Raw genomic sequence first — 22,892 nt, 5'->3', positions numbered from 1 at the left:
TCAAGGTCAAGGATTGCCAGGAACAAGCGACAGCACAGACAGGACATTATATTTTCTTTGCGGGGTGCCAGGGTGTGCCGGAACAGCAGCCCCTCGCCAAGACTACTACCCTGGTCACCTCACACCCACACATCTGTGTATGCTGTTACCTTTTCAGCATTTATAATATCGCAAGCGTTTGCTGTTGTCCATTAGGAATAAGGTGCGTTTTGCAGGAAGATAAACCGGCCTAAATTTGGAGAGCTTAGCTGTTGAAATAGAACGCTGTTTACTTTTGTGAATCTTTTTAATTTAGTGACCACGGTTGGGACGATGTCCATATAACCCACACACAGCTGCTATTCACTGAGCTATTTAAGAGACCTGTGGCTTTTAGACTTGTGCAGAGGTGTGAAGAGACATTTTATTTTGAGGACTGGAATTTACATTTCTTTGCAAATTGGAATGAAAACATTGAACTGAAATCATCTGGTAATGCATCTCAGGAATGTGCGCCCTATATCATGGGCCGGGTGATAGCAAACAGGTGAATTCCCTAAAGATTACTATAGATGAATCTAATTTTATCACTTGGCTTTAGCTTAAGGCTATGTGCACACGCTGCGGATTGGTGTGCGGATTTTTCAGCACTGATTTTGATAAATCTGCAGGGCATAAACACTGCGTTTTTCCTGTGCATTTATCGCAGATTTACTGCGAATTTACTGCGTTTTTTGTGCAGATTCTACTGCGGTTTTACACCTGCGGTTTTCTATTATGGAGCAGGTGTAAAACCACTGCGGAATCCGCACAAAGAATTGACATGCTGCGAAAAATAAACCGCTGCATTTCCGCGTGTTTTTTTCCGCAGCATGTGCACAGCATGTGCACAGCGTTTTTTATTTTCCATAGGTTAACATGGTACTGTACACCGCATGGAAAACTGCTGCGGATCCGCAGCGTCAAAATCTCTGTAAAAACCGCAACGTGTGAACATGGCCTAAGAATTCTTCTAGGGAATATATAAATAGCATGGGTATAACTCACATGCCCAGACTCTGTGATTGTTCAGATGCCGACATGGCCTGAAATCTGCTGCAAGATCTGTGTGCACAATTTTAAAGCAGTTGTCTCATTAAGGTAACTCTTGTCCATAAGCCCTATTGGAGCATACAGGCATCATTGGGTGAATATTTCCCACTTTTCAAACTCGGCATCTCTTCATATGAGCCACAACAGACAGACTCTTCGTAAGTTAACCACTTCTGCTCGGAAGTTCGTGGACATGTTGAGCTTCAAAATGCCACATGCAGTGGTGTCTTGCAGCAGTTTCCTTCCATCCAGGGGTGTACCTATAATATGATTGCGGGGGTTTCGCACCCATGGCCTAGAGGTATGGGGCCAAAAAAGTCTCTTTGGCCCAAATGAGAAGGCAAATACTTTTAAACCATGATAGTTGAAAAAGAGACGCTCTGCCTTCTTGTTTTACTCTAAAATGCTGCAGGGTTGTAGAAAGCTTTGGACTGGAGCACCTTGGGCCCACCAGAGAAAATCATTCTTGGGGCCCACTATGTAGCGACATAGAAATAAATACAAGACCACCAATTGTGCTGTAAAACGCGCTAATATCAGGGTATAATATAAGGTACACATCTTAATGACATAGTAGGGGTTGGCGTAGCCCCCCCTTCAGAGCATATAATGTAGCCCCCTCATAGAATATAATGCAGACATCATATAAAATAATGTAGCCCCCTCATAGAATATAATGCAGACATCATATAAAATAATGTAGCCCCCTCATAGAATATAATGCAGCCCCCTCATAGAATATAATGCAGCCATCATATAAAATAATGTAGTCCCCCTCATAGAGAATAATGCAGCCCCCTCATAAGGACTAATGCAGCTCCTTGTCCTCCTCCTGTTACCCTGTTGATTCCGGATCTGCTCCGGTCTCAGCAGCTGCACTGCCGTCTTCCCGCTACACAGCATGATGCATGATGAAGTGATGTCATCGCACATCCGCTGTGTCAGAGGCAGAGGTGAATGATGGGGGAGGGAGCTTCATCTGACGCCCTCTCCTTCATTATTGCTTTCAACTGTACCAACCGTTTAATGCGGCGCACTGGCTCCGGACGGGCCCCCCTGGCTCACGAGGCCCATAGGAGCTGCGTGGAGTGCCGCTATTAGCGGCATGCCACTGGATGGGGCCCCCTCGCAGGCGAGGAACCTAGTCTGCCTACCCCTAACACCTCCCTGACTGCGGCCAGTGTTAGATGCAGCTGCAGGCTTCCTGCTGGGTGATCACATGTGCTCCCTACTAAAGGGAATGAATATTCACTGCTTTCCACTCCCAGGGGCATGGAGAGCAGTGAATATTCATTCTCTTTAGTAGTGGGCATATGCAAACGCCAAGCTGCTGCAGGAACCGGCGCTGCGGCTATCACTACCCGCTACTAAGTGAAATGAATATTTACTGTTCTCCACACCCATAGGCGTGGGGAGCAGTGAATATATAATTTCCCTTTAGCATTCAGCACTGGCTTTAGCCGCAGAAGCTGGCTCCTGCCTCCTGTCACCACCTGCTCCACCGCTGTGGCCGGGCAGGCCTTCCTGACTCACGGGCCACATGGCTACTGTGTGGTGAGCCGCTATTAGCAACACGCTACTGGCTGGGGGCCCCTGAGGCAGCAGGGGCCCTAGGCAGATGCTAGACTTGTACGCCAGCCGTTGTCAGTGCCAGTGGGCCAGTCCGACCCTGGTGGTAGAGGAATTGTAGGTTATAAAGCATCAGGGAGAACTGTCACCTGAACTGCTCCCTGTCTGATCGTTTGATTGCCCTCTCCATACACAGAAATACACTAAACTATAGACATTAGAAATGAGCGAGCCCATCTATGTTTTATGCTCCTGTGGTAGGAGCAGTATAAATTGCAGCTCCCTTTAATAATCTTTGTATTATTCAGAGGATATTCCATAAATTTGAAATAACTTGACATTAGCCTAGAAAAACCTTTTCATCTATGGTGATGACCATTTATCTTTGAAACTAATCAGAATTTTCAGCATTGGGCACATTAGCCTTATAAAGATTTGCAGCTGTACTGCAGTCTGGTTAAACCCTGGAGACTTATTCCAGACGTCCCAGACTTACTGTCTCTGCCAACTATTCCATTAACTTTCATATGCAATCAGCAAAAACTGTACACCTGTCTATTCAAATGGCCACATTAATTCTGCATATAAATATATACAGAGTATTGTAAAGTATTTCATGCTATAAACCTAACCGGAATCTCCCGCAGCACTTCAGACTTCCACTAGTTGAGAAAATATATGACACAAATGTACGGTAGTTAAAGCTATTCTTCTGTTCTGCAGATCCATGGCAAGGTAATGCAATTTTTAGTTGTTTGTTTTAGTTGCCATTTGTCCAGAAAAAAAACACATGAAAACGTGTAATAAAAGTGGATTGGAAATATTGACCAATTTTCGCAAATTATGCAAAATATGCAATTGACTGCAATGCACAATATACTGTATGTGTTTTTGTCAATAACGAACACTATTTTGAGCAATTTAGATTTTTGTTTTTGCACGGTGTGGTGGGAGAGCAACCAGTGTTCACTTGGGATGCCTTGGGCTCATCCTCTACCTATATAGAACATATAGGAACAGGAACACATGGGCTACTTGCACAGTGAACAAGTCTGTATGATCATGTTCACACACCACCAAGAAACCTGAAGACACAAAAGAGAATAGTAAAACCAAAAACACTCAGTTTGAAAAAATGTTGCAATAATCCGCAAGTGCTAGTAAAAGATGTAAAAAACAGGGTATTTGGTTGATACGTTTTTTGCAAAAAACGTATCAACCAAATACCCTGTTTTTTACATCTTTTACTAGCACTTGCGGATTACTGCAACATTTTTTCAAACTGAGTGTTTTTGGTTTTACTATTCTCTTTTGTGTCTTCTATATAGAACATATGTTGCGTAAGGTGGCAGCTGGACGGAAGGTGTGTGTCACCGAGGTGCCAAGCCTCGGAGATAGAGGATTCGGAGAAGCAAGCTCCAGAACATCTAGTCCAAAAGGTGTTTTAATGTGCCCGGATTTTGGGTCCGGGCTTTAGGAGCGGCCACTAGCGCTGGGAGGGATTGGCCATTCCCTTACCTCCAGTTCCAGGATTTGGAACTGGTTATTTAAAGCAGCTGGCATTATGGTCTGTGTGTGGAAGGAGGAAAAGATATGTGCTTCACTGAGCAGTCTGTTGGGAGAGTCTGACCAGAAGTTACTAAGCTTTAAACGAGTGAGCCTGTGTCTGCTGTACTGTGGACTGTTTTTTATTTTTTTATTTTACCTTTGTGCAAGGGAAAGGCTGTTTCTTTTCTGTGAAGATTTATGAACTTTAATAAATTTACCATTTTTTTGCTTCAAGCTACTTCGTGCCTGTACCTACTTCAACCGCTGCCAGGGTGAAGAATCTAAGTTGTCCTAGCATACATAGGACAAATCATTGGTAAAATCTTAGCTTTTTTTGTTAAAGTAATAGTGTAGTTATAGAGCTCTATTTGTCACACTATTATCAAAGACCCAAAGCTGGACAGCCCATAGACCACACTAGCTAGTATGCTGGTACTGCACTGATGGTTACATAGGTTAAAAAAAGACTCGGGTCCATCAAATTCAACATTTCTCCACCAATTATACATTCTTTGTCATTAAATTATCTATGCTCACACTTAGCACACCCATTAATGTAGCCAAAGCTAAGCATTAGCTGTGCGTAGAGTTGTCATCTGCTCAGCGGTATGAAAACCAAAGTTTACATGGGATATTTCTGCTTCCAAAGAGTAAGATGGGGAAGTTTAGAGAATACAGGATTCAGGGCCGAGACAGTGGGAGGACACACAACTGAGCGATGGCTTATGGAGCCTGCTGTTGAGCTGGGTATGAACTCATGGGTTTTGGTGAGCAGAACAACAGTTCTGAGGAGAAGAGAGACGACAAATAGCTTTATCCAGAGAGATCAAGTCACAGAAACAATAGAGCACCCCATTTGAGGAAGAGCAATATGGCATACTGCTACTTATTCCAACAGGAGCAGCTCCTCCAACAGTTTTGGGTTACTTGGTAGGCCAAACATCACTTTTATTATTATTTCAAGACTATGTTTACATCATACTTTGTGATGTTCTTAGTATGAAGGAAGCTAAGAGGACACCTTTTTGTCCTCCATCATGCTGATATACATTAGTAGTAGAGAAGAGTATGGCATAGGGTAGTAGACAATTACCGTAAATGGTATTCAGTATCTGGGATGCTTGTCGATGACAGACACAATGTATGACATTCATCATTTAAAGTTGAGCTAATTTGGTCCCGATTTATGATCGGCGGGGCAAATTGTGTTTTCGCAATATGCCCCGAATACAGCCGAAAGTCATTGGAGTCACTGTGAGTAGAAATGAACAAATGTATTCGGAACCGATAATCAAACATAAATTTGGCACAAATAGCGTACCAATATGGCACAAACATGGCAAATTCAGATTCAGAGACCTATCTCGAACAGATTCGCTCAACTCTATTTATCATGACCTATATTTAATGTATATATCAGGAGATTAGGAGGTTCCCACTTTTTCTGGAAATTAGTAGTCTCCAAATCCATCCCGACAATCCATGTTTCTGTATGCTTGATAAGACTTGGGGCTCATGCATTCAGCCTTATTTTTTGGTGTGAGTGCGATATGAAAAAACATCGGATCACACTAGGACCAATGTTATTTTATGGGGCCGTGCACATATCCAAATTTTTTCCTCGGCTTGAGTATCTCCGAGGATAAAATTGCAGCATGCTCAATTTGTGTCCGATATTCAGAACACCCTTGGCCATACAAGTCAGTGAGTCTGTGGAAAAAAAAAATCTGACCACTCTCTGATGACATTTAAACAGACTGATAGAATGGAGAAGATGGAGATTTTTTTTCAACCTTCTTCTCATCCAAGAAGATCAGCTGACACTGTGATCAGAGTGTAATGTGCACAATCTGACCGATTTTCTCGGCTGAGAGAAAATACAGTCTTGTTACCTGAGCTTTATTAGTAGCCCACTGAGAGAACTCCTAAATTCAGTGAGCACATATCACATCTTGCTTCCAGTCCTGGTTAGAGCAGGTAAAGTCAGTCTGCAGCAGCCATCATACCAAATGGCATAAGTAAGGTGTGCTGGACAGTAGGCCTTATACTTGGGCTGTAATGTTTAGGTAGGATTTTTTTTTTTGTACTGTGAAGTAAATTGCTTTGCCATGCAATAGAAAACATACTGTTTGGAACCTGCTTTATTTGACATGATTACATACCTCCCAACTTTTGAAGAAGGCAAAGAGGGACAAAGGTAGCGGTGCGTGCAGTGGCAAATTTTAGGCCATGCCCCTGACCACACCCATTTCACAACTAGTCACACCTATATCCATGCCCCAACCACACTCAATTAGCATTGCTGATCACACGGTTTCATAAACAATAATTACGGTATAAACAGAAAAATAATATGGTCACACAGAGCTCCATACTGGATAATGGCCACACATGATGCTCAATACTGTATAATGGCCCCACATGATGCTGCATACAGTATAATGGCCACACATGATGCTCCATACTGTATAATGGCCCCACATGATGCTCAGTACTGTATAATGGCCACAAATGATGCTCCATACTGTATAATGGCCACACATGATGCTCCATACTGTATAATGGCCCCACATGATGCTCAGTACTGTGTAATGGCCACACATGATGATCAATACTGTATAATGGCCACACAGTGCTCCATACTGTATAATGGCCACACATGATGATCAATACTGTATAATAGCCACACAGTGCTCCATACTGTATAATGTCCCCACATGATGCTCAATACTGTATAATAGCCCCATATGATGCTCCATACTGTATAATGGCCACACATGATGCTGCGTACAGCATAATGGCCCCACATGATGATGCCAGTGTACAGTCAGGGCTGTAGATGTGTCCCAGCAGCTCTGCTTACAATGCAAGCAAAGATTTCACCACCTGTCGCTGTCCACACTGCTGCCTCACAGATCCTGCACATTGCAATGTAGCCCAGCTCTACGAACTCTGCATGCACTCAGACAACACCACTATCTACTGGCTCCACTTCATAACTGCTATAGGATATAAAGGATATATATATATAACGCCCCCAGACACAGGGCCACAAGTCACTCGGTACCGGTCCCTTCTCCTTCAGTTCTGCGGTTGTCACGGTGGCTGGACCCGGTCGTGACCCTGCTAAGGGGCGTCCAATGAAGGTGGTAGTACAGTCTGTCAGGGGTTCGTGATGCTACCTGTGGTATTCGGTCAGGGTGACCGATGCTGCTGTGGGGTCCACTGGGGTGATGGAATGGCAGCTAGATGGTATGGCTTCCCAAAGGTGAAGTATTTCCCCAGGGCTTCCCAGTAAGGTGGATGGTGATGGTGTGAGGTGCAGGCAACAACGAGGACACAAGATTACAGTCTCTTTACCTTTTTACTGAAGGCTTCAATATACTCAGTCCAGAGCACGTTCAACCGGGCTATCAGAGACCGGCCGGTCCGATGGGCACATCCAGAGTTTCCCTCGCAGATGGAAATCGTTGCCTACCAATAGCGCCTGTTTGTTGTAGTCCTACCCTGCTGAGCATTCGGAATAGTCCTCACAACTGCTGTTCTCTTTCGTTCGTTCTCTACAGCTTTCTCTCTCTCTCTCGTTCTTTGGTTCCAGATGTTGCTAGTTTCTAACATCCCCAGGTATATTTTGGCTAGGACGCCACCCGTTTGACGGGAAGGCTTGGAGGTCTTCCGGGACCCTAGAGACGCCCCTCTCCCAATGTTGCCCCCTATGTCTTCGTAGGTGTAGAAGGTAGACAGCCAGCCTATAATCAACTGTCCAGCGGAATTTGAAGTAAGGCCTGAAGTCAGTTACTCCTACGGTGATCCGGCCACCGACTACGCGCCTCAGTAAGATGTTGCCTTTCTCTCTTGGCACAACTCTTACTGGCTCTCCTTTGTGCTGATCTCGTTTACACTGTTCCACAATATTCTTCCCTTCTTGTCTCTCTCTTAGGATACCGCCGCAAGGTGTGCAGGTGCGGTTCCGTTACGTTCTGTTCTGTTCGCTAGGCACCTGCCAGGTTCCCACGCCTGACAGGGACCCCCCTGTGCCTTCTCCCTGCAACACCCCCTGCCACAGGATGTTGCCTGGTTCCAACCCAGTCAGCTTCTAACTAACTTCCTCCCCAGCCCCTAGTTTTACCAGTGTGAGGAGTGGCCCAATAAATAAAGCCTTTTTCTCCCCCTAGTGGCCGGAGTGTGAAGTGTAATGTGTTCTAGTGATACCTGGTCAGGAGAACTCCTTAGTGCCATCAGACATACCGATGCTCCCCTTAGTGGCAGAGCGCTATACTGCAACGACCAGGTCTCTGGGGTGCTGCACTCCCCCCCCCGGTTAAATCCAGTACTCCTGGACTGGGAAGAAGAACAACAATATAATGCAGTGAAAGACATACAAAATTTTTGAATGCTAGGAACAAGTAAATAGAAAAGGTGCTTCCCTTTGTGGGAGGTAAGGACGCTTAAACGTTGCAAATAATAACAAGATTAAATAGTCTTAAATAACATTTATATTATAAACAACCTTTAGTACCCAGCCGGGTATCCTACGGGCGTGTTCGCTGAACCCACTAAAGGCCTACTATAAAATGCTACATAACTTGTTTCTTTCAATTCTAACTTCCCCAATGCAGGACCGCCTAGCTCCTTGGCTGGGCCTACTGTCATTGTACCAACCATCTTTCTCCGTTTCTCAAGAGGACCCTCTCTCTAACCCCTTCGGGTTCACTTCCAGGCTTTCCTGTCCTCAATCTTCACCAACATTATTAACTATCTAAGTTCTTCAACATTATTAACGTCTCAATTCTTTATGAAAACAATCATCAAACATTCCCTTTAAGAGGGACCCAAGTGTCTGGTGCAGACTCTCTTTCAGCAGCAAGTTCGCAATCAGCAAGTCAGCTTCTAACTAACTTCCTCCGCAGCCCCTAGTTTTACCAGTGTGAGGAGTGGCCCAATAAATAAAGCCTTTTTCTCCCCCTAGTGGCCGGAGTGTGAGGTGTAATGTGTTCTAGTGATACCTGGTCAGGAGAACTCCTTAGTGCCATCAGACGTACCGCTGCTCCCCTTAGTGGCAGAGCGCTATACTGCAACGACCAGGTCTCTGGGGCGCTATATATATATACTACTATATATATATATACTATATATATATATATATACTATATATATATATATATATACTATATATATATATATACTATATACTATATATATATATATATACTATATATATATATATATATATATATATATAATATATATATATATATATATATACTATATATATATATATACTATATATATATATACTATATATATATATATATATACTATATATATATATATATATATATATACTATATATATATATATATATATACTATATATATATATATATATATACTATATATATATATATATATATACTATATATATATATATATATATATATATATACTATATATTTGCTATATATATATATATATATATATATATATATATATATATATATATATATATATATATATATACTATATATTTGCTATATATATATATATATATTATATTGTGCCTATGACGAACCTGCTGCACTGGATTGCTCTAACTGATGCCACTACTCCTGGTTATAATGCCTTGTACTGTAAGCACAGCAGGGCCAGCTGCATGTATGTGTGCAGTACACGCACGCGCGCACACACACACACACACGTACCTCAATATCCTCTCTCCCTCTCTGAACCACTGGAGAAGAAGATACGGAGGGGTGTGGTGCCTAATACAAGGGGGTGTGTCGGCTGCTTCTCCTGCTGGCTGTGCTGGAGAAGTGTAGTTCCATGCGGGACTGCGGAGGGACGGTTGGGAGCTACGGTATTATCGGTCTAGGCAGCATACAATCCTTTAGACATCTTATTTTGGTGGGGATTTCAGTTGTGAAATTTGTTTCCAATTTGTTTCCAATTTTCACAGCAAACTACAGAACAAAGTACCGATGATTTTACATTGCATTGTTATCCTGAAAGAGACTTCTTAACAACACTTGTTTAAAGATAATCATGTAGTCTAGACAGGCTACCAATTACATGATGAACTAGCGGATCGTAGGGTGAAATGATCTTTTGGTCTGCACAAAAGATCATCGTTCTTGGTAGCACATTGCTCTGTGTATACAGGACCTGTGCTGCCAAGCGTAATGCCAGCCTATTTGCACTGAATGATCTATTAGAGACCATTCCACGCACATCTCAGGCTCCGTCTACCTGTGGGAGCAAGTAGCTGATCGGTGGTGATTTAGTGCTGCCTGTTGACTAGTGCGGTTTGGATGATGCAGATTTTCTGCAACTATTAAGTAAATAAGAGAATTTGTGTGGGGAGGTTATTGTATTTTTATAATATTTTTGACTCCGTTGTTGACTTTTTGGCATGTCATGTTTTGGATAATGCTGGTTTGTTTTTGATACTCCTTGGTATGCAGCTTTGAGAAAACTTTTTTGATACAGTCATGTGAGGATTACATGCAGAAATGCACTAAAACATGCATTTTTTTACCTTTCGGATTTTCCGCATCTTATGCAAGTCTATGGGAAAAATCTGCATATGAAACTCAGCGTACCTGCAAGAGAAAGTGACATGCTGCGGATCTGAAAGGCGCACCGCAAGTCAGTTTATGCGGAGTAAAAAATGCTCAGTGGGCAGGACATTTATAAAAATCCCATCCACTTTGCTGAAACTGTAAGATGCTGCGATTTTAAAACGGCGAAAATACGCAGCGTCAAAAACTCACCGTAGGAACGTAACCTAAGTGAATAACATACAGCGTACAAAGTTTGACGCAGAATGATTGTTCATTTCATTCATTGCAATGTAGTCAGGAAATCTGTGGCTGAACCAGTATGAAAAATCTACAATGAATGTAGAGCACATACAGTGACCTGACAATAACCCAAAAACATAGAACGAGCTCTGAGACGTGGGAACTCTGCTGACCGCAATCCCTAATCCTCTCCAACCACACTAGAGGCAGCCGTGGATTGCGCCTAACGCTCCCTATGCAACTCGGCACAGCCTGAGAAACTAGCTAGCCTGAAGATAGAAAATAAGCCTACCTTGCCTCAGAGAAATACCCCAAAGGAAAAGGCAGCCCCCACATATAATGACTGTGAGTTAAGATGAAAAGACAAACGTAGAGATGAAATAGATTTAGCAAAGTGAGGCCCGACTTTCTGAACAGAGCGAGGATAGGAAAGGTAACTTTGCGGTCAACACAAAACCCTACAAACAACCACGCAAAGGGGGCAAAAAGACCCTCCGTACCGAACTAACGGCACGGAGGTACACCCTCTGCGTCCCAGAGCTTCCAGCAGGCAACAAAAAACAAATAAGCAAGCTGGACAGGAAAAAACAGCAAACAAAAAGCAAAAGCGGAACTTAGCTATGCAGAGCAGCAGGCCACAGGAACGATCCAGGAGGAAACATGTCCAATACTAGAACATTGACTGGAGGCAAGGATCAAAGCACTAGGTGGAGTTAAATAGAGCAGCACCTAACGACTTCACCACATCACCTGAGGAAGGAAACCCAGAAGCCGCAGTACCACTCTCCTCCACCAACGGAAGCTCACAGAGAGAATCAGCCAAAGTACCACTTGTGACCACAGGAGGGAGCTCTGCCACAGAATTCACAACAGTAGGCCAGTTCACCAGTGCAATATTCACGCTTTGTGGGGATTTGGCTTTAGTTTGCTTTGGAGCCTGACTATTTCTTTTTATTCCTTCATGACCTAAAAGGGACATTTTTTTTAACTTGTTGCAATGCATAGCACCATAAATTACATTTAATAACAAGATGCAGAACAATACGCAGCCCTTTCCTCCCACATTGTGTGACACCAGAACACTATCAATCCTCCCTATCCTGAAGTCAGAAAATGAAGCAATAAATGGCTACAATTCCAGAACAGTTAATACATTACACACGGGGGATTCTTGAAAATGCTTTTTGCACCCTTTCTTCATTAGAAACCAAAATGGGTGGAGCTGAGGTTGGACAGGGGTGTGGACATGACTTCAGTCAAATTAATCAAAAATGCCTGCTTTTTGATTCATTAAAAATGGGTTTCCCATGGGAAAAGTTAATTTTAGTCAACATTTTAATCAATAGATCTTTCAATAATAATAATTTCCACATTTGCATGTGTTGAAATAAAATGTTCCTGTGCTGAGATAACCTTATAAATGTGCCCCTGCTGTGTACTGTGCAATGGCCGTGTCTGACTGTACAGTAACAGGAACAGGGTCTGATCATATCACATCTCCTGGGCAGGAGTGCAACAATTGTATGTGTGATGGTGTGATATGATATGTGGGTATCATTTTTTTTGTATATTTCTATTTTACTGATTTTCATAGTGTTCTCTTGTAGGATGAGTTATTTGCTAATTGATGAATGGCTGAGGTTGCCATCTGATATCAGCCCCCACAGTACTGTATTGTTGTCTTCTCACAGGGTCAGTGAATAATTCTGTTTGCTAATATGCTAATGACATATTAAACTAGCTTGTTGAAACAATGCCCCCCTGTAGTGCCTTAATCCCCAAGGCACCTTTGTCAGGTCTGGGAGGCCTGAAAACCACCCCAACCTGTCTGACTACCCCTGGACCTAAGGAGGGGACTGGGGAGGACAGACATGAGCTGGGAAGTTAGTCCTGTGTGGAATGATGATGTGTTCACAGCACCTCAGAGAGAAAGAAGAGTATATGGACTATGTGATCCTCTGTCTGCTGGATTGTTGGACTGTTATCCAGTTACTGAACTGCATTCAGATTCTGGACTATTTTATCCTTTGTGTGGTGGATCGTATATATGGACCTTTTGTGTATTTTTGCCTAAATAAAAGTCTTGGAATTGTTTATTATACGCTAGCTCTGTTGATTGTGTGATACCGGAGAAGGACCCCATGACAGTATGATATTGGAGACAAACTAAGTTACAGTAAGGAATCATGCCCCTTTCTGGTGGGTCTACAACCTCTCCTTACAAAATGTGAGCAGACGTCCTTTGTTTGTTAATCTTGCTGCAAGTGTTCAGTTGTCTTCAGGTAAGTTGATAGTATCCATATTTCATTGAAGTGTTGACCATATAACATACAGACTTATTATTTTCTAAACTGGTAACGAGATACTCATTGTAGCCTTTCTCCTGTCTGAACACATTCTTGAGGGAAAGAAAACCCTGGAGCACTGAGCAGAGGAGGGCATGACTTTGGGAGGGGTGGACCTTAAACTCCAACAGCTATTTTTATAGCGGTGTAGACTTTAAGTAAAAGTGATGTTGCTTTAAGACGATGGAATACAGTATGTCTGTGCCTGGTGCATTACTGTGAGGATTGTGGGGCTTATATAGAGGAGTTAACTCTGTCTCTCTCCCTCTTTCTCTCACTAGATGAACTGGAGGAATCATCACCCACCCTTCCACCCTGTTATAATCACTGTCCTAAAACATTTTATTTTAACCATTACTTGTATTATGATTAATGCTTTACTGTATTTGTTTAATTAGCCATTGCATATATTGTACCATGTCCTATTTTATAATGACTATAAAGAGTTAATATTAACACTAACCTCTAAACCCAAGGGAAGGGCAATCATCCATGGTTCCCTAGAGGTTTCCTCCACAGGGGTTTTTTCCTCTCGGAGCGCTGTAGGATGACTTTGTGAGTCGGAGGGTTGTCAAGTTTAGTCCTCTTAATGCTTTTGCAGGGACATCTACTTTATAAGTTGACAAGTGATTTAGAAAAAAAATTCAATAAATAAAAAAGGGCTAAAAGTGTAAAATGTGACTTGGAATTTATAACCTATCACAACTTTGCCGTTTAGGAGTCAGATGGAAGTTGCAGACCAGTGGACTCATTTTAACTAATAGATGATGTAAAACCTCATGGTGGTGACGGGCTCGGCTTTGGTGGCCAGCCTCAATGATGTTGTAATGGTAATGTCAATCAGGGGCGGGCACAGTGGTTAAGCACAGGAGTGAGGATAATAGGACCCTATTATCATTGGTGCCCTGAGAGTTTATGGCTCAGCTTGAATGGCCACCAGTGCATGCCGCTCCTTTATGGCTGTCTGTCCTGGTGCTGTATGTGGGACAGCTTGGGATAACACAGCACGTGTGAATCCCAATGTACTAGCACTTCACCTGACTCCTACTGTGATTGTTTTAATAAAGTTGTGGCCATTTTGACAACCAAAATAATGTGTATTTATTCCAGTGTCTAGTTTACTGTAGTTATGGTTGTTTTAAGATGGAGTGGGGGTCTGTCCCATATCCAATAGTCAGGGACACCTAGGATCGAAGAATGCACTAATGGGTTATGCAAAAATGGGTTATGTTCTACCAGACAGCTCCTTTGTGTTCATTTAATGCACACTGGCCATTTTTGGTCTCTGCTAATTTTTTTATCATTGTCTATACGGTTCTGTTTTCGTTTTGCTATGCACTGTAACTTGTGAATTACAAGAGAAAGTGTTATGTCTACAGAACGGAGTAGCTAAACGAGAAGTCTGCTTGTATTCACAATATTCTCATGTACCTGTCTGTTTCCATGCTTACAACCTTCTAAATGATAACTCTTTTAATTATTTTTTCAGACATTCCAAGGAAATAACAACATCTACATTAAGAACTGGAGGAATTGAGTTCAGAAAATGAAAATTATTTTCTGTTAAAGAATTTCAGAATTCTATGGAAACTGCTATTCAAGATTGTACAAAGGCGAAGGGTCATCCGATCCCTATATGTATTTTTTTTTCCCTCCAACCTCAGTTTTCTAGATGTATATTGCATAATTAATTGAATGCAAAATATTTTTGTAGCAAAATTTATTTCCACATACTGGATATATTAAATAAGGCTTGTTTTTTGGAAGTATTAAGGGATGTACAGTCATAAAGATCTTGCATCTTTTCCTACACTCAGCAGTTATGTTAGGTGGAGCAGTATTTGAGATACTTTACAAACAAAGTACCGTAGTAAGTTCATCAAGACATCCAAACTCATCCTATTTCTGGGTAAAATGCAGAAGAGAATTTGGCATTTTCTGATATGACTCCAATGCTTTAAAACTTCCTGGATCACAAAGGAGGACTATTCTTGTTGCAATGATGCCTTGTACCCGTTGGCAGCACCGATTCATCCACCAGAAGAGGACAGTATGGATTCCACCTCTGCTATGTGCAGTTGCCTTCTTGATCTATTTCATCTATTTCAGCCCAGACTACTCAAACCCGGTGGATCCTATTGATAAAAATGAATGCCCTTGTGGACCGTGCAACCAAAAAACCCTAAGGACTCCATGGTTTAACCAACATTTCAATGGATCTATTGAACCGTTATTAGTAAGAAAGGATCAGGTCATACCTGACCATGTTCTGAAATGGTGGCTGGTGAGTGAAATCAAATAAGTTTTTTACATATGGTTACTATCCTTTACATGCATGCTATACACTTAACCCTTCCAGGATGTTGGTTCAATCTCATTGGAGCAGTGTAAAACTGTGTGTCAAGGGGTTACTGCAACAGAGCGGAGCCAGAAGACCGCATTGTATGGCGGCTCATACTCCGACGCTGAGATGAAGCATTATCCAGTGTAGTAAACATGTTTATTTCAGCAGAAAAGGGCTTAATCGGCCCTGTTGGAAATTCCTGCATTCAGCTGTGCTTGGATAGCCACTCCTTTCCCCTATAAAATCTGGGCTTGATTACCAAGTCTTTGTCTGAGTTAGCAATTGCTGAAGACATAGGAGTGGGAGAAGTTGGTTTTGTGAAGGAGTGCTGGAGGAATTTATTAGCAACTGTTGTCTGGTTTGTACGCTTGGTAATTCATTATTCTTCCCCATTTTACATTCTTCTCCCTCACTACACACCCTGGTGTATACCTCTGTTATCTGTGAGTGTATATTTTGTATGTGTGTAGTTTTCAGTTTATCCTGGTCTTTGTTGCCCTGTCTGTCGGGTTGGTGTACTGCAGTGCACTGGTAGGCGCCCCCTCTTCCCTGGGTGGGGGAAGGGGACAGACGAAGGGCTAATCTAGGAGATAGGACAAGGGCAGAGTCTTTGCCATCTGAAGTATCCCGGGGGAACAGGACAAGCTAGGGTGCCCCCCTGGTGTTAGAGCCAAGAAAAGTGCCCCTGGTCCCAGATCACTCGCCAGTAGTGTTGAGCATTCCGATACCGCAAGTATCGGGTATCGGCCGATATTTGCGGTATCGGAATTCCGATACCGAATTCCGATACTTCCCGCGTATCGGATACCGGAATCGGAAGTTCCCAGAATTCAAACTGAACGCAGCAGCCAATGAGGAATGATTGGAAGTGTGGGCACATCCTGTTTAGCATGGTGGGCATGTAAGTACTGGCAAGGCTTGGATTGGCTGCTGAAATGATGTCACTCTGCACTATAAAAAACGCTGCCGCCATTTTGCGCTCACTCTGCTGTGATTTCAGTTAGGGACAGGACGCTGTGTTCTAACTGAGGGCCAGTCGAGCTAGCTAATTGCTTTATTTTCCTTTCCAAAGGCTAATTTAGCAAAACGCTGTGTGTTCTTCACTGTTCACCTTGCTCTTGCCTTGCAGCGCTGTTTTAACAGCGTTCTGCAAGGTCTCTGTGTGTGTGTGTGTGTGTGCAGCTCACTCTGTAGTCTGTGTGCAGCCATATACCCGGTTGTATTCAGCTCAGGGGGGGTTCACACTGCCTCACACAGTTGTCCTTTTTTGCTCTTAGTGCAGCCTGCTGCACATTTTTTCTCAAATTTCCTATTAGTGTTTTTCCACCAGTCTCCAGCTCTATTGTGGAAAAACACTACATAGGATAACCTAGAGGGGGGTTTTTGGGCCTTGCAGCGCCGTTTACGGCTGTCTGCACGGTCTCCGTGTGAGCCCAGCTCGCCCTGTAGTCTGTGTGCAGCCATAGCCGGTTGGATTCAGCTCAGGGTTCGTTACTGGCTCATACCTTGAGAAAAATTTTACTTTTTTTCAAATAGTGCAGCCTGTTTAAAATTTGAAAAACAAAAATTCCTATTAGTGTCTTTCCACTCGTATCCAGCTAAATAGTGGAAAAACACTATATAGGATAACCTAGAGGAGGGATTTTTGGCCTTGCAGCGCCGTTTACGGCTGTCTGCACGGTCTCTGTGTGAGCGCAGCTCGCCCTGTAGTCTGTGTGCAGCCATAGCCGGTTGGATTCAGCTCAGGGTGCGTTACTGCCTCATACCTTGAAAAACAATTTCCTTTTTTTCAAATAGTGCAGCCAGTTTAAAATTTGAAAAAAAAAATTCCTATTAGTGTCTTTCCACTCGTATCCAGCTAAATAGTGGAAAAACACTATATAGGATAACCTAGAGGAGGTTTTTTTGGCCTTGCAGCGCCGTTTACGGCTGTCTGCACGGTCTCCGTGTGAGCCCAGCTCGCCCTGTAGTCTGTGTGCAGCCATAGCCGGTTGGATTCAGCTCAGGGTTCGTTACTGCCTCATACCTTGAGAAAAATTTTACTTTTTTTCAAATAGTGCAGCCTGTTTAAAATTTGAAAAAAAAAATTCCTATTAGTGTCTTTCCACTCGTATCCAGCTAAATAGTGGAAAAACACTATATAGGATCACCTAGAGGAGGGTTTGTTGGCCTTGCAGCGCCGTTTACGGCTGTCTGCACGGTCTCTGTGTGAGCGCAGCTCGCCCTGTAGTCTGTGTGCAGCCATAGCCGGTTGGATTCAGCTCAGGGTGCGTTACTGCCTCATACCTTGAAAAACAATTTCCTTTTTTTCAAATAGTGCAGCCAGTTTAAAATTTGAAAAAAAAAATTCCTATTAGTGTCTTTCCACTCGTATCCAGCTAAATAGTGGAAAAACACTATATAGGATAACCGAGAGGAGGGTTTTTTGGCCTTGCAGCACCGTTTACGGCTGTCTACACGGTCTCCGTGTGATTTAAACTAGCTCTGTAGCCCGATCTGCACCAAAAAAAAAGTTAAGTTCACCAAACACAACTTAACACTTGTGTAGGCCACATTTGAAAAATAATAAAGTTTAGTCCACAATTTACAACATTAGTGTTTCTTACACCTGTTAGGAGGAGCATTACAGGAATAAGCACACTAAGGCCTTAGTACTTTTCTGCTTATCTTTATCTGTCAACCAAGATGAAGAGGGCAGGGAGTAAGGCACGTGGGCGTGGGCGCGGAGCAGGGAGAGGAGCAGGGAGAGGACGTGGTGATTCTGTGCCTGCTGCGGGCGCCGGTGACTCGTCGTCACTCAGTTTCAGCAGGGAACAGTCCTTCATGCGCAGCTTTGTCGGAGAGCGCCGTGCACCGCTGCTACGTGAAGACCAAATTGAAGCCGTTGTCGGGTGGATGGCAGCTAACGCCTCGGCATCGACTTCAGTTAGTGCCACATCCTCTCAGGCACAGAGCACTGGAGAGCAGCCATCTGTCTCTTCACCACCTGCCAAATTGGCCAGGCAGTCAGAGAGCCCAGGACAGGAGCCGTCTCTACTTCTGTTCTCTGAATCTCTTGGCTTGGAAACAGGGGGCCAGCCAAGCAGCATTGGAGAAATGGAAGAAGAGGCAGTGTGCAGTGATGCCCAAAAGCTTTATCTCTCTGACTCTGAAGAGGCAGGTGGGCCAGTGCCTCCGGTGACCACAGCGCAGTACGCATCTGATGATGAAACTCAGGTGCCGCTTTCTGATGCGTACTGTGCTGCCGAGACTACCCAGGAGGAGCAGTTGGTGGCAGAGGGTAGTGGAGATGATGAGGTCCTTGACCCATCGTGGCGTGAGGAACAGGAAGGTGGTGGGAGCAGCTCTGAGGAAGAGCTTCCCCTTACGGGCCAAAGAGGGAGAGGGAGGGGGAAGACTGCGGAGCCTGTAGCCTCCACTTTGGCACCCGTTAGGAGCCTGTCTCTTTCCAAAGCCAAAAAGGGCGCTCCCAAGACTTGCAGTGCCTGGTCCTTTTTTGACACAGTTGCAGATGACATTTGTTTTGTCAAATGCAAGCTGTGTCATCAGAAAGTAAAAAGAGGTAAAAGTGTCAGCAACCTCAATACCACAAATATGTGGAAACATGTGCGGAACAGGCACGCGGTGGAGTTACAGAAACACAGTGAAGACGTAGGCCAACCAACAGCGGCAGCTACCACCTCTTCATCTCGTGTTGCCTCTTCCTCCACTGTTGTCCAGAGACCTAGTGTAATTCCACCCACAGCACCACCTTCCCAGTCATCCTCACACTCCCAGTCTACTCTACAGCCATCGGTAGTCCAGGCATGGGAGAAAAGGCGGGCATTCTCGGCCAACCACCCCCGAGCACAGGCTCTGAATGCAGGCATTGCCAAACTGTTGTCCCTGGAAATGCTCTCGTTCAGGCTGGTGGAGACTGACAGCTTCCGTGACTTGATGGCATTGGCAGTCCCACAGTACAAGGTGCCCAGCCGCTTTTACTTCAGCAGGCAGGCTGTCCCTGCCCTGCACAGGCATGTTGAGGCAAACATAAAACATGCGCTACTGAACGCCGTCAGTAGCAAGGTCCACCTCACCACCGATGCGTGGACCAGTCAGCATGGACAGGGGCGATATGTTTCCCTCACTGCCCATTGGGTTAATGTTGTTGAGCCAGGTACAGATCGTGCGAGTGGCGCAGGACGTGTCCTGCCCACTCCAAGGATTGCAGGAATCCAGTCTGTACGCATCGACTCCTCCTCTTACACCAGTTCCTCTGATTCCTCTCTGCAGGATCCGTCACAGTCCACCTCCACATGGACCCGTGAACGTTTACCTATGACCGACATGAGCACAGCCGTGGCCAAACGTCAGCAGGCCGTCTTGAAACTAGTTTCATTGGGGCATCGAAGCCACACAGCGCAGGAGCTCTGGAATGCCATCAAGCAGGAGAGCGATGTGTGGTTACTGCCAGCGAATCTCCAGCCAGGCATGGTAGTGTGTGACAATGGCCGAAATCTGGTGGCAGCTTTGGCCCTTGGCAACCTCACTCACATCCCATGTCTGGCACATGTGCTCAATTTGGTTGTGCAGAGTTTTCTGAGGGACTATCCGGATCTTAATGCCCTGCTGCACAAGGTCCGCCTAGAGTGTGCTCACTTGCGGCGTTCCAGCTTGGCCAGATCCCGCATTGCTGCTCTGCAGCGCCGATTCCGCCTTCCGGAACACCGCATCATATGTGACCTACCTACCCGGTGGAATTCCACGTTACATATGTTGGAGCGGTTGTGTGAGCAGCAGCAAGCAGTTATGGAGTACCAGCTGCATCAGGCGCAAAGAAGTCGCAGTCAGCGCCGATCAGACTTCACAACCACAGAGTGGGCCACTATGAAGGACGTCTGCCAGGTTTTGCGTCCTTTTGATTATTCCACGCGGATGGCAAGTGCAGATGATGCACTAGTCAGCATGACTGTCCCCCTTATCTGCCTGCTTCAGCAAACTTTGCAAGGGTTAAGGGATGATGTGGTGGAAGAGGTGGAGGATGAGGAGTCACCTTTTCCATCAGCTTCTGGAGAGTCAGCGCCACGTGGTTCCTCACAAAGGGGTACGCAGGGGCCAATTTGTGAGGAGGATGAGGAGGAGTCAATGGAGGAGGAAGAGCTCCGTCCAGAGGAGGGAGCGACACAATTGTCCAGTGGTCAGTGTGTACAGCGAGGGTGGGGTGATGACGAGCGGGCAGAGATCATGTCTCAAGCAGGGGACAGCGTTTCTTGGCCAGTTGGCACTCTGCAGCACATGGTGGATTTCATGCTGCAGTGCCTGAGAAACGACCGCCGCATCGACCACATTCTCAACATGCCTGATTATTGGGTGTTCACCCTCCTCGATCCTCGCTACCGGGACAACGTCCAAAACCTCATCCCTGCGTTGACCCGGGAGCGTAAATTGCGGGAGTACCACGACACACTGGTGAATTCCATCATCTTCTCCTGTCCAACTGAGAGGAGTGCTGCTAGTGCTTTACAAAGCAGCTCAGTGCGTCGAGGCAGTGGGGGAGGCTCTGCCCAAAGAGGGAGCAGAAGCAGTGCCTCTGCCCAAGGCAAGCCCAGTATGGCACAACTCTGGCACACTTTTGTGTGCCCGCCCCAAATGTCTACACCATCACCGGCGGCTCCAGTCAGCAGGAGGCAACGGTTCCGTCAGATGGTGACAGACTACATGGCTTGCCCTCTTACTGTACTCCCAGACGGCTCTTCCCCGTTCAAGTTTTGGGTCTCTAAGCTGGATACATGGCCAGAGCTAAGCCAGTATGCATTGGAGGTGCTGGCTTGCCCTGCGGCTAGTGTCTTATCGGAACGTGTCTTTAGTGCCGCAGGTGGTGTACTAACAGACCGTCGCATGCGACTATCCTCCGATAACGTTGACCGGCTTACTTTCCTGAAAATGAACCAGGCCTCGATCTCGCAGGAATTTGCCACTCCTCTGCCTGATTAAGTAATTGGGTGCCATCCAGGTCTCCTGCTGTGTTCATCTTTCTACCACCTGAACTGCTATTCCTGGGCTCCAACACCGCCAGTTGCGGCTCAGAAGTGCAGGCTGCACAGTAAAAACATACGACCCAGTGTTATTGGGTTTCAGTAACGTCAGCTGATCCCCAGCTGTGTAGCCGGCAATGTGTCCTGCGACCGCCACGCTGGCACAACAACCTAAATGTAAGGGAACCTGTCCCCCCCCCCCCGTCGTTTGTTACTGAAAGAGCCATCTTGTGCAGCAGTAATGCTGCACAAGGAAAAGGTAGCTCTTTTTTTTTAGCTCTTTGCACACGCAGAACTTAACACTTATAAAATGTGTTCACTGATACCGTTATACCGTCCCGGAGCTGGGACTTTCCTTCGTAATGTGACGCAGCACAGCCGTCATTCCTACCCCCTTGGTGCCATGCGCTGCCTCCTCAGCGTTGTTTTAAGCTGTCACGGAGCCTGCGCTGTTCTGTTATCCCTTGGGCATGCCCTATTTGCGCTGCCTGTCTTCTGACATAATTTGGTGTCAGGCTGGCTGCGCCTGTGCGGCCGCGCTGCCCGAGATCCCGCCTCGCAGTGTCTTCTGATTGAGTCACACTGCGGGCCTGGGATCCATGGGCATGCGCAGTGCATATCTTCCCCTCGGGCTCTCGCTCATTTCCCTCCGCCTTCTTTAGACTGTGCGCCGTCAGCTGATCCCTAGCATGCCACGGCCGTGACACCGCACAGTCTGAAGAAGAGGGAAGGAGGGGAGTGAGAGTCGAGGTTATGCACTGTGCATGCCCATGGTTCCAAGGCCCGCAGTGGGATTACGTTAGACGAGACTGCGAGGTGGGATCTGGAGCAGCGTGGACGCACAGGCACTGACAGCCTGACACCAAATTATGTCAGAAGACAGGCAGCGCTAATTGGGCATGGCCAAGGGCTAACAGAACAGCGCAGGCTCCGTGACAGCTTAAAACAACGCTGAGGAGGCAGCGCACGGCATCAAGGGGATAGGAATGACAGCTGTGCTGTGTCCCATTACGAAGGAAATTCGCACCTCCGGAACGGTTTAACGGTATAAAGGGACACATTTTTAGTGTTTACTTCGGTGTTTGCAAGGAGCATAATTAAAAGAGCAACCTTTTCCTTTTGCATCCTTAGTGCTGCACAAGATGGCTCTTTCAGCTACAAACGTCTTGGGGGGGGGGTTAAAGGTTTCCTTTCAACTTGCT

The 22,892-nt window shown here is 45.1% G+C and overlaps 1 protein-coding gene across 2 annotated transcripts in view; it reads left to right on the top strand.

The window, feature by feature from the left end:
- LOC138664935 (CMP-N-acetylneuraminate-beta-galactosamide-alpha-2,3-sialyltransferase 2-like) overlaps window positions 1-22,892 on the top strand; it is a 161,489-nt gene that overhangs the window by 71,745 nt on the left and 66,852 nt on the right. For both annotated transcript variants that reach the window (XM_069751986.1, XM_069751987.1), the window contains exon 2: window positions 14,822-15,616. In XM_069751986.1, the coding sequence (XP_069608087.1) occupies window positions 15,332-15,616 (285 nt within the window). In that variant the 5' untranslated portion in view covers window positions 14,822-15,331. The remainder of the gene's footprint in view (window positions 1-14,821; window positions 15,617-22,892) is intronic.

This window comes from Ranitomeya imitator, chromosome 2 (assembly GCF_032444005.1).
Source record: "Ranitomeya imitator isolate aRanImi1 chromosome 2, aRanImi1.pri, whole genome shotgun sequence".
NCBI lineage: Eukaryota > Metazoa > Chordata > Amphibia > Anura > Dendrobatidae > Ranitomeya > Ranitomeya imitator.
This window is presented reverse-complemented; position numbering and strand designations above follow the sequence as displayed.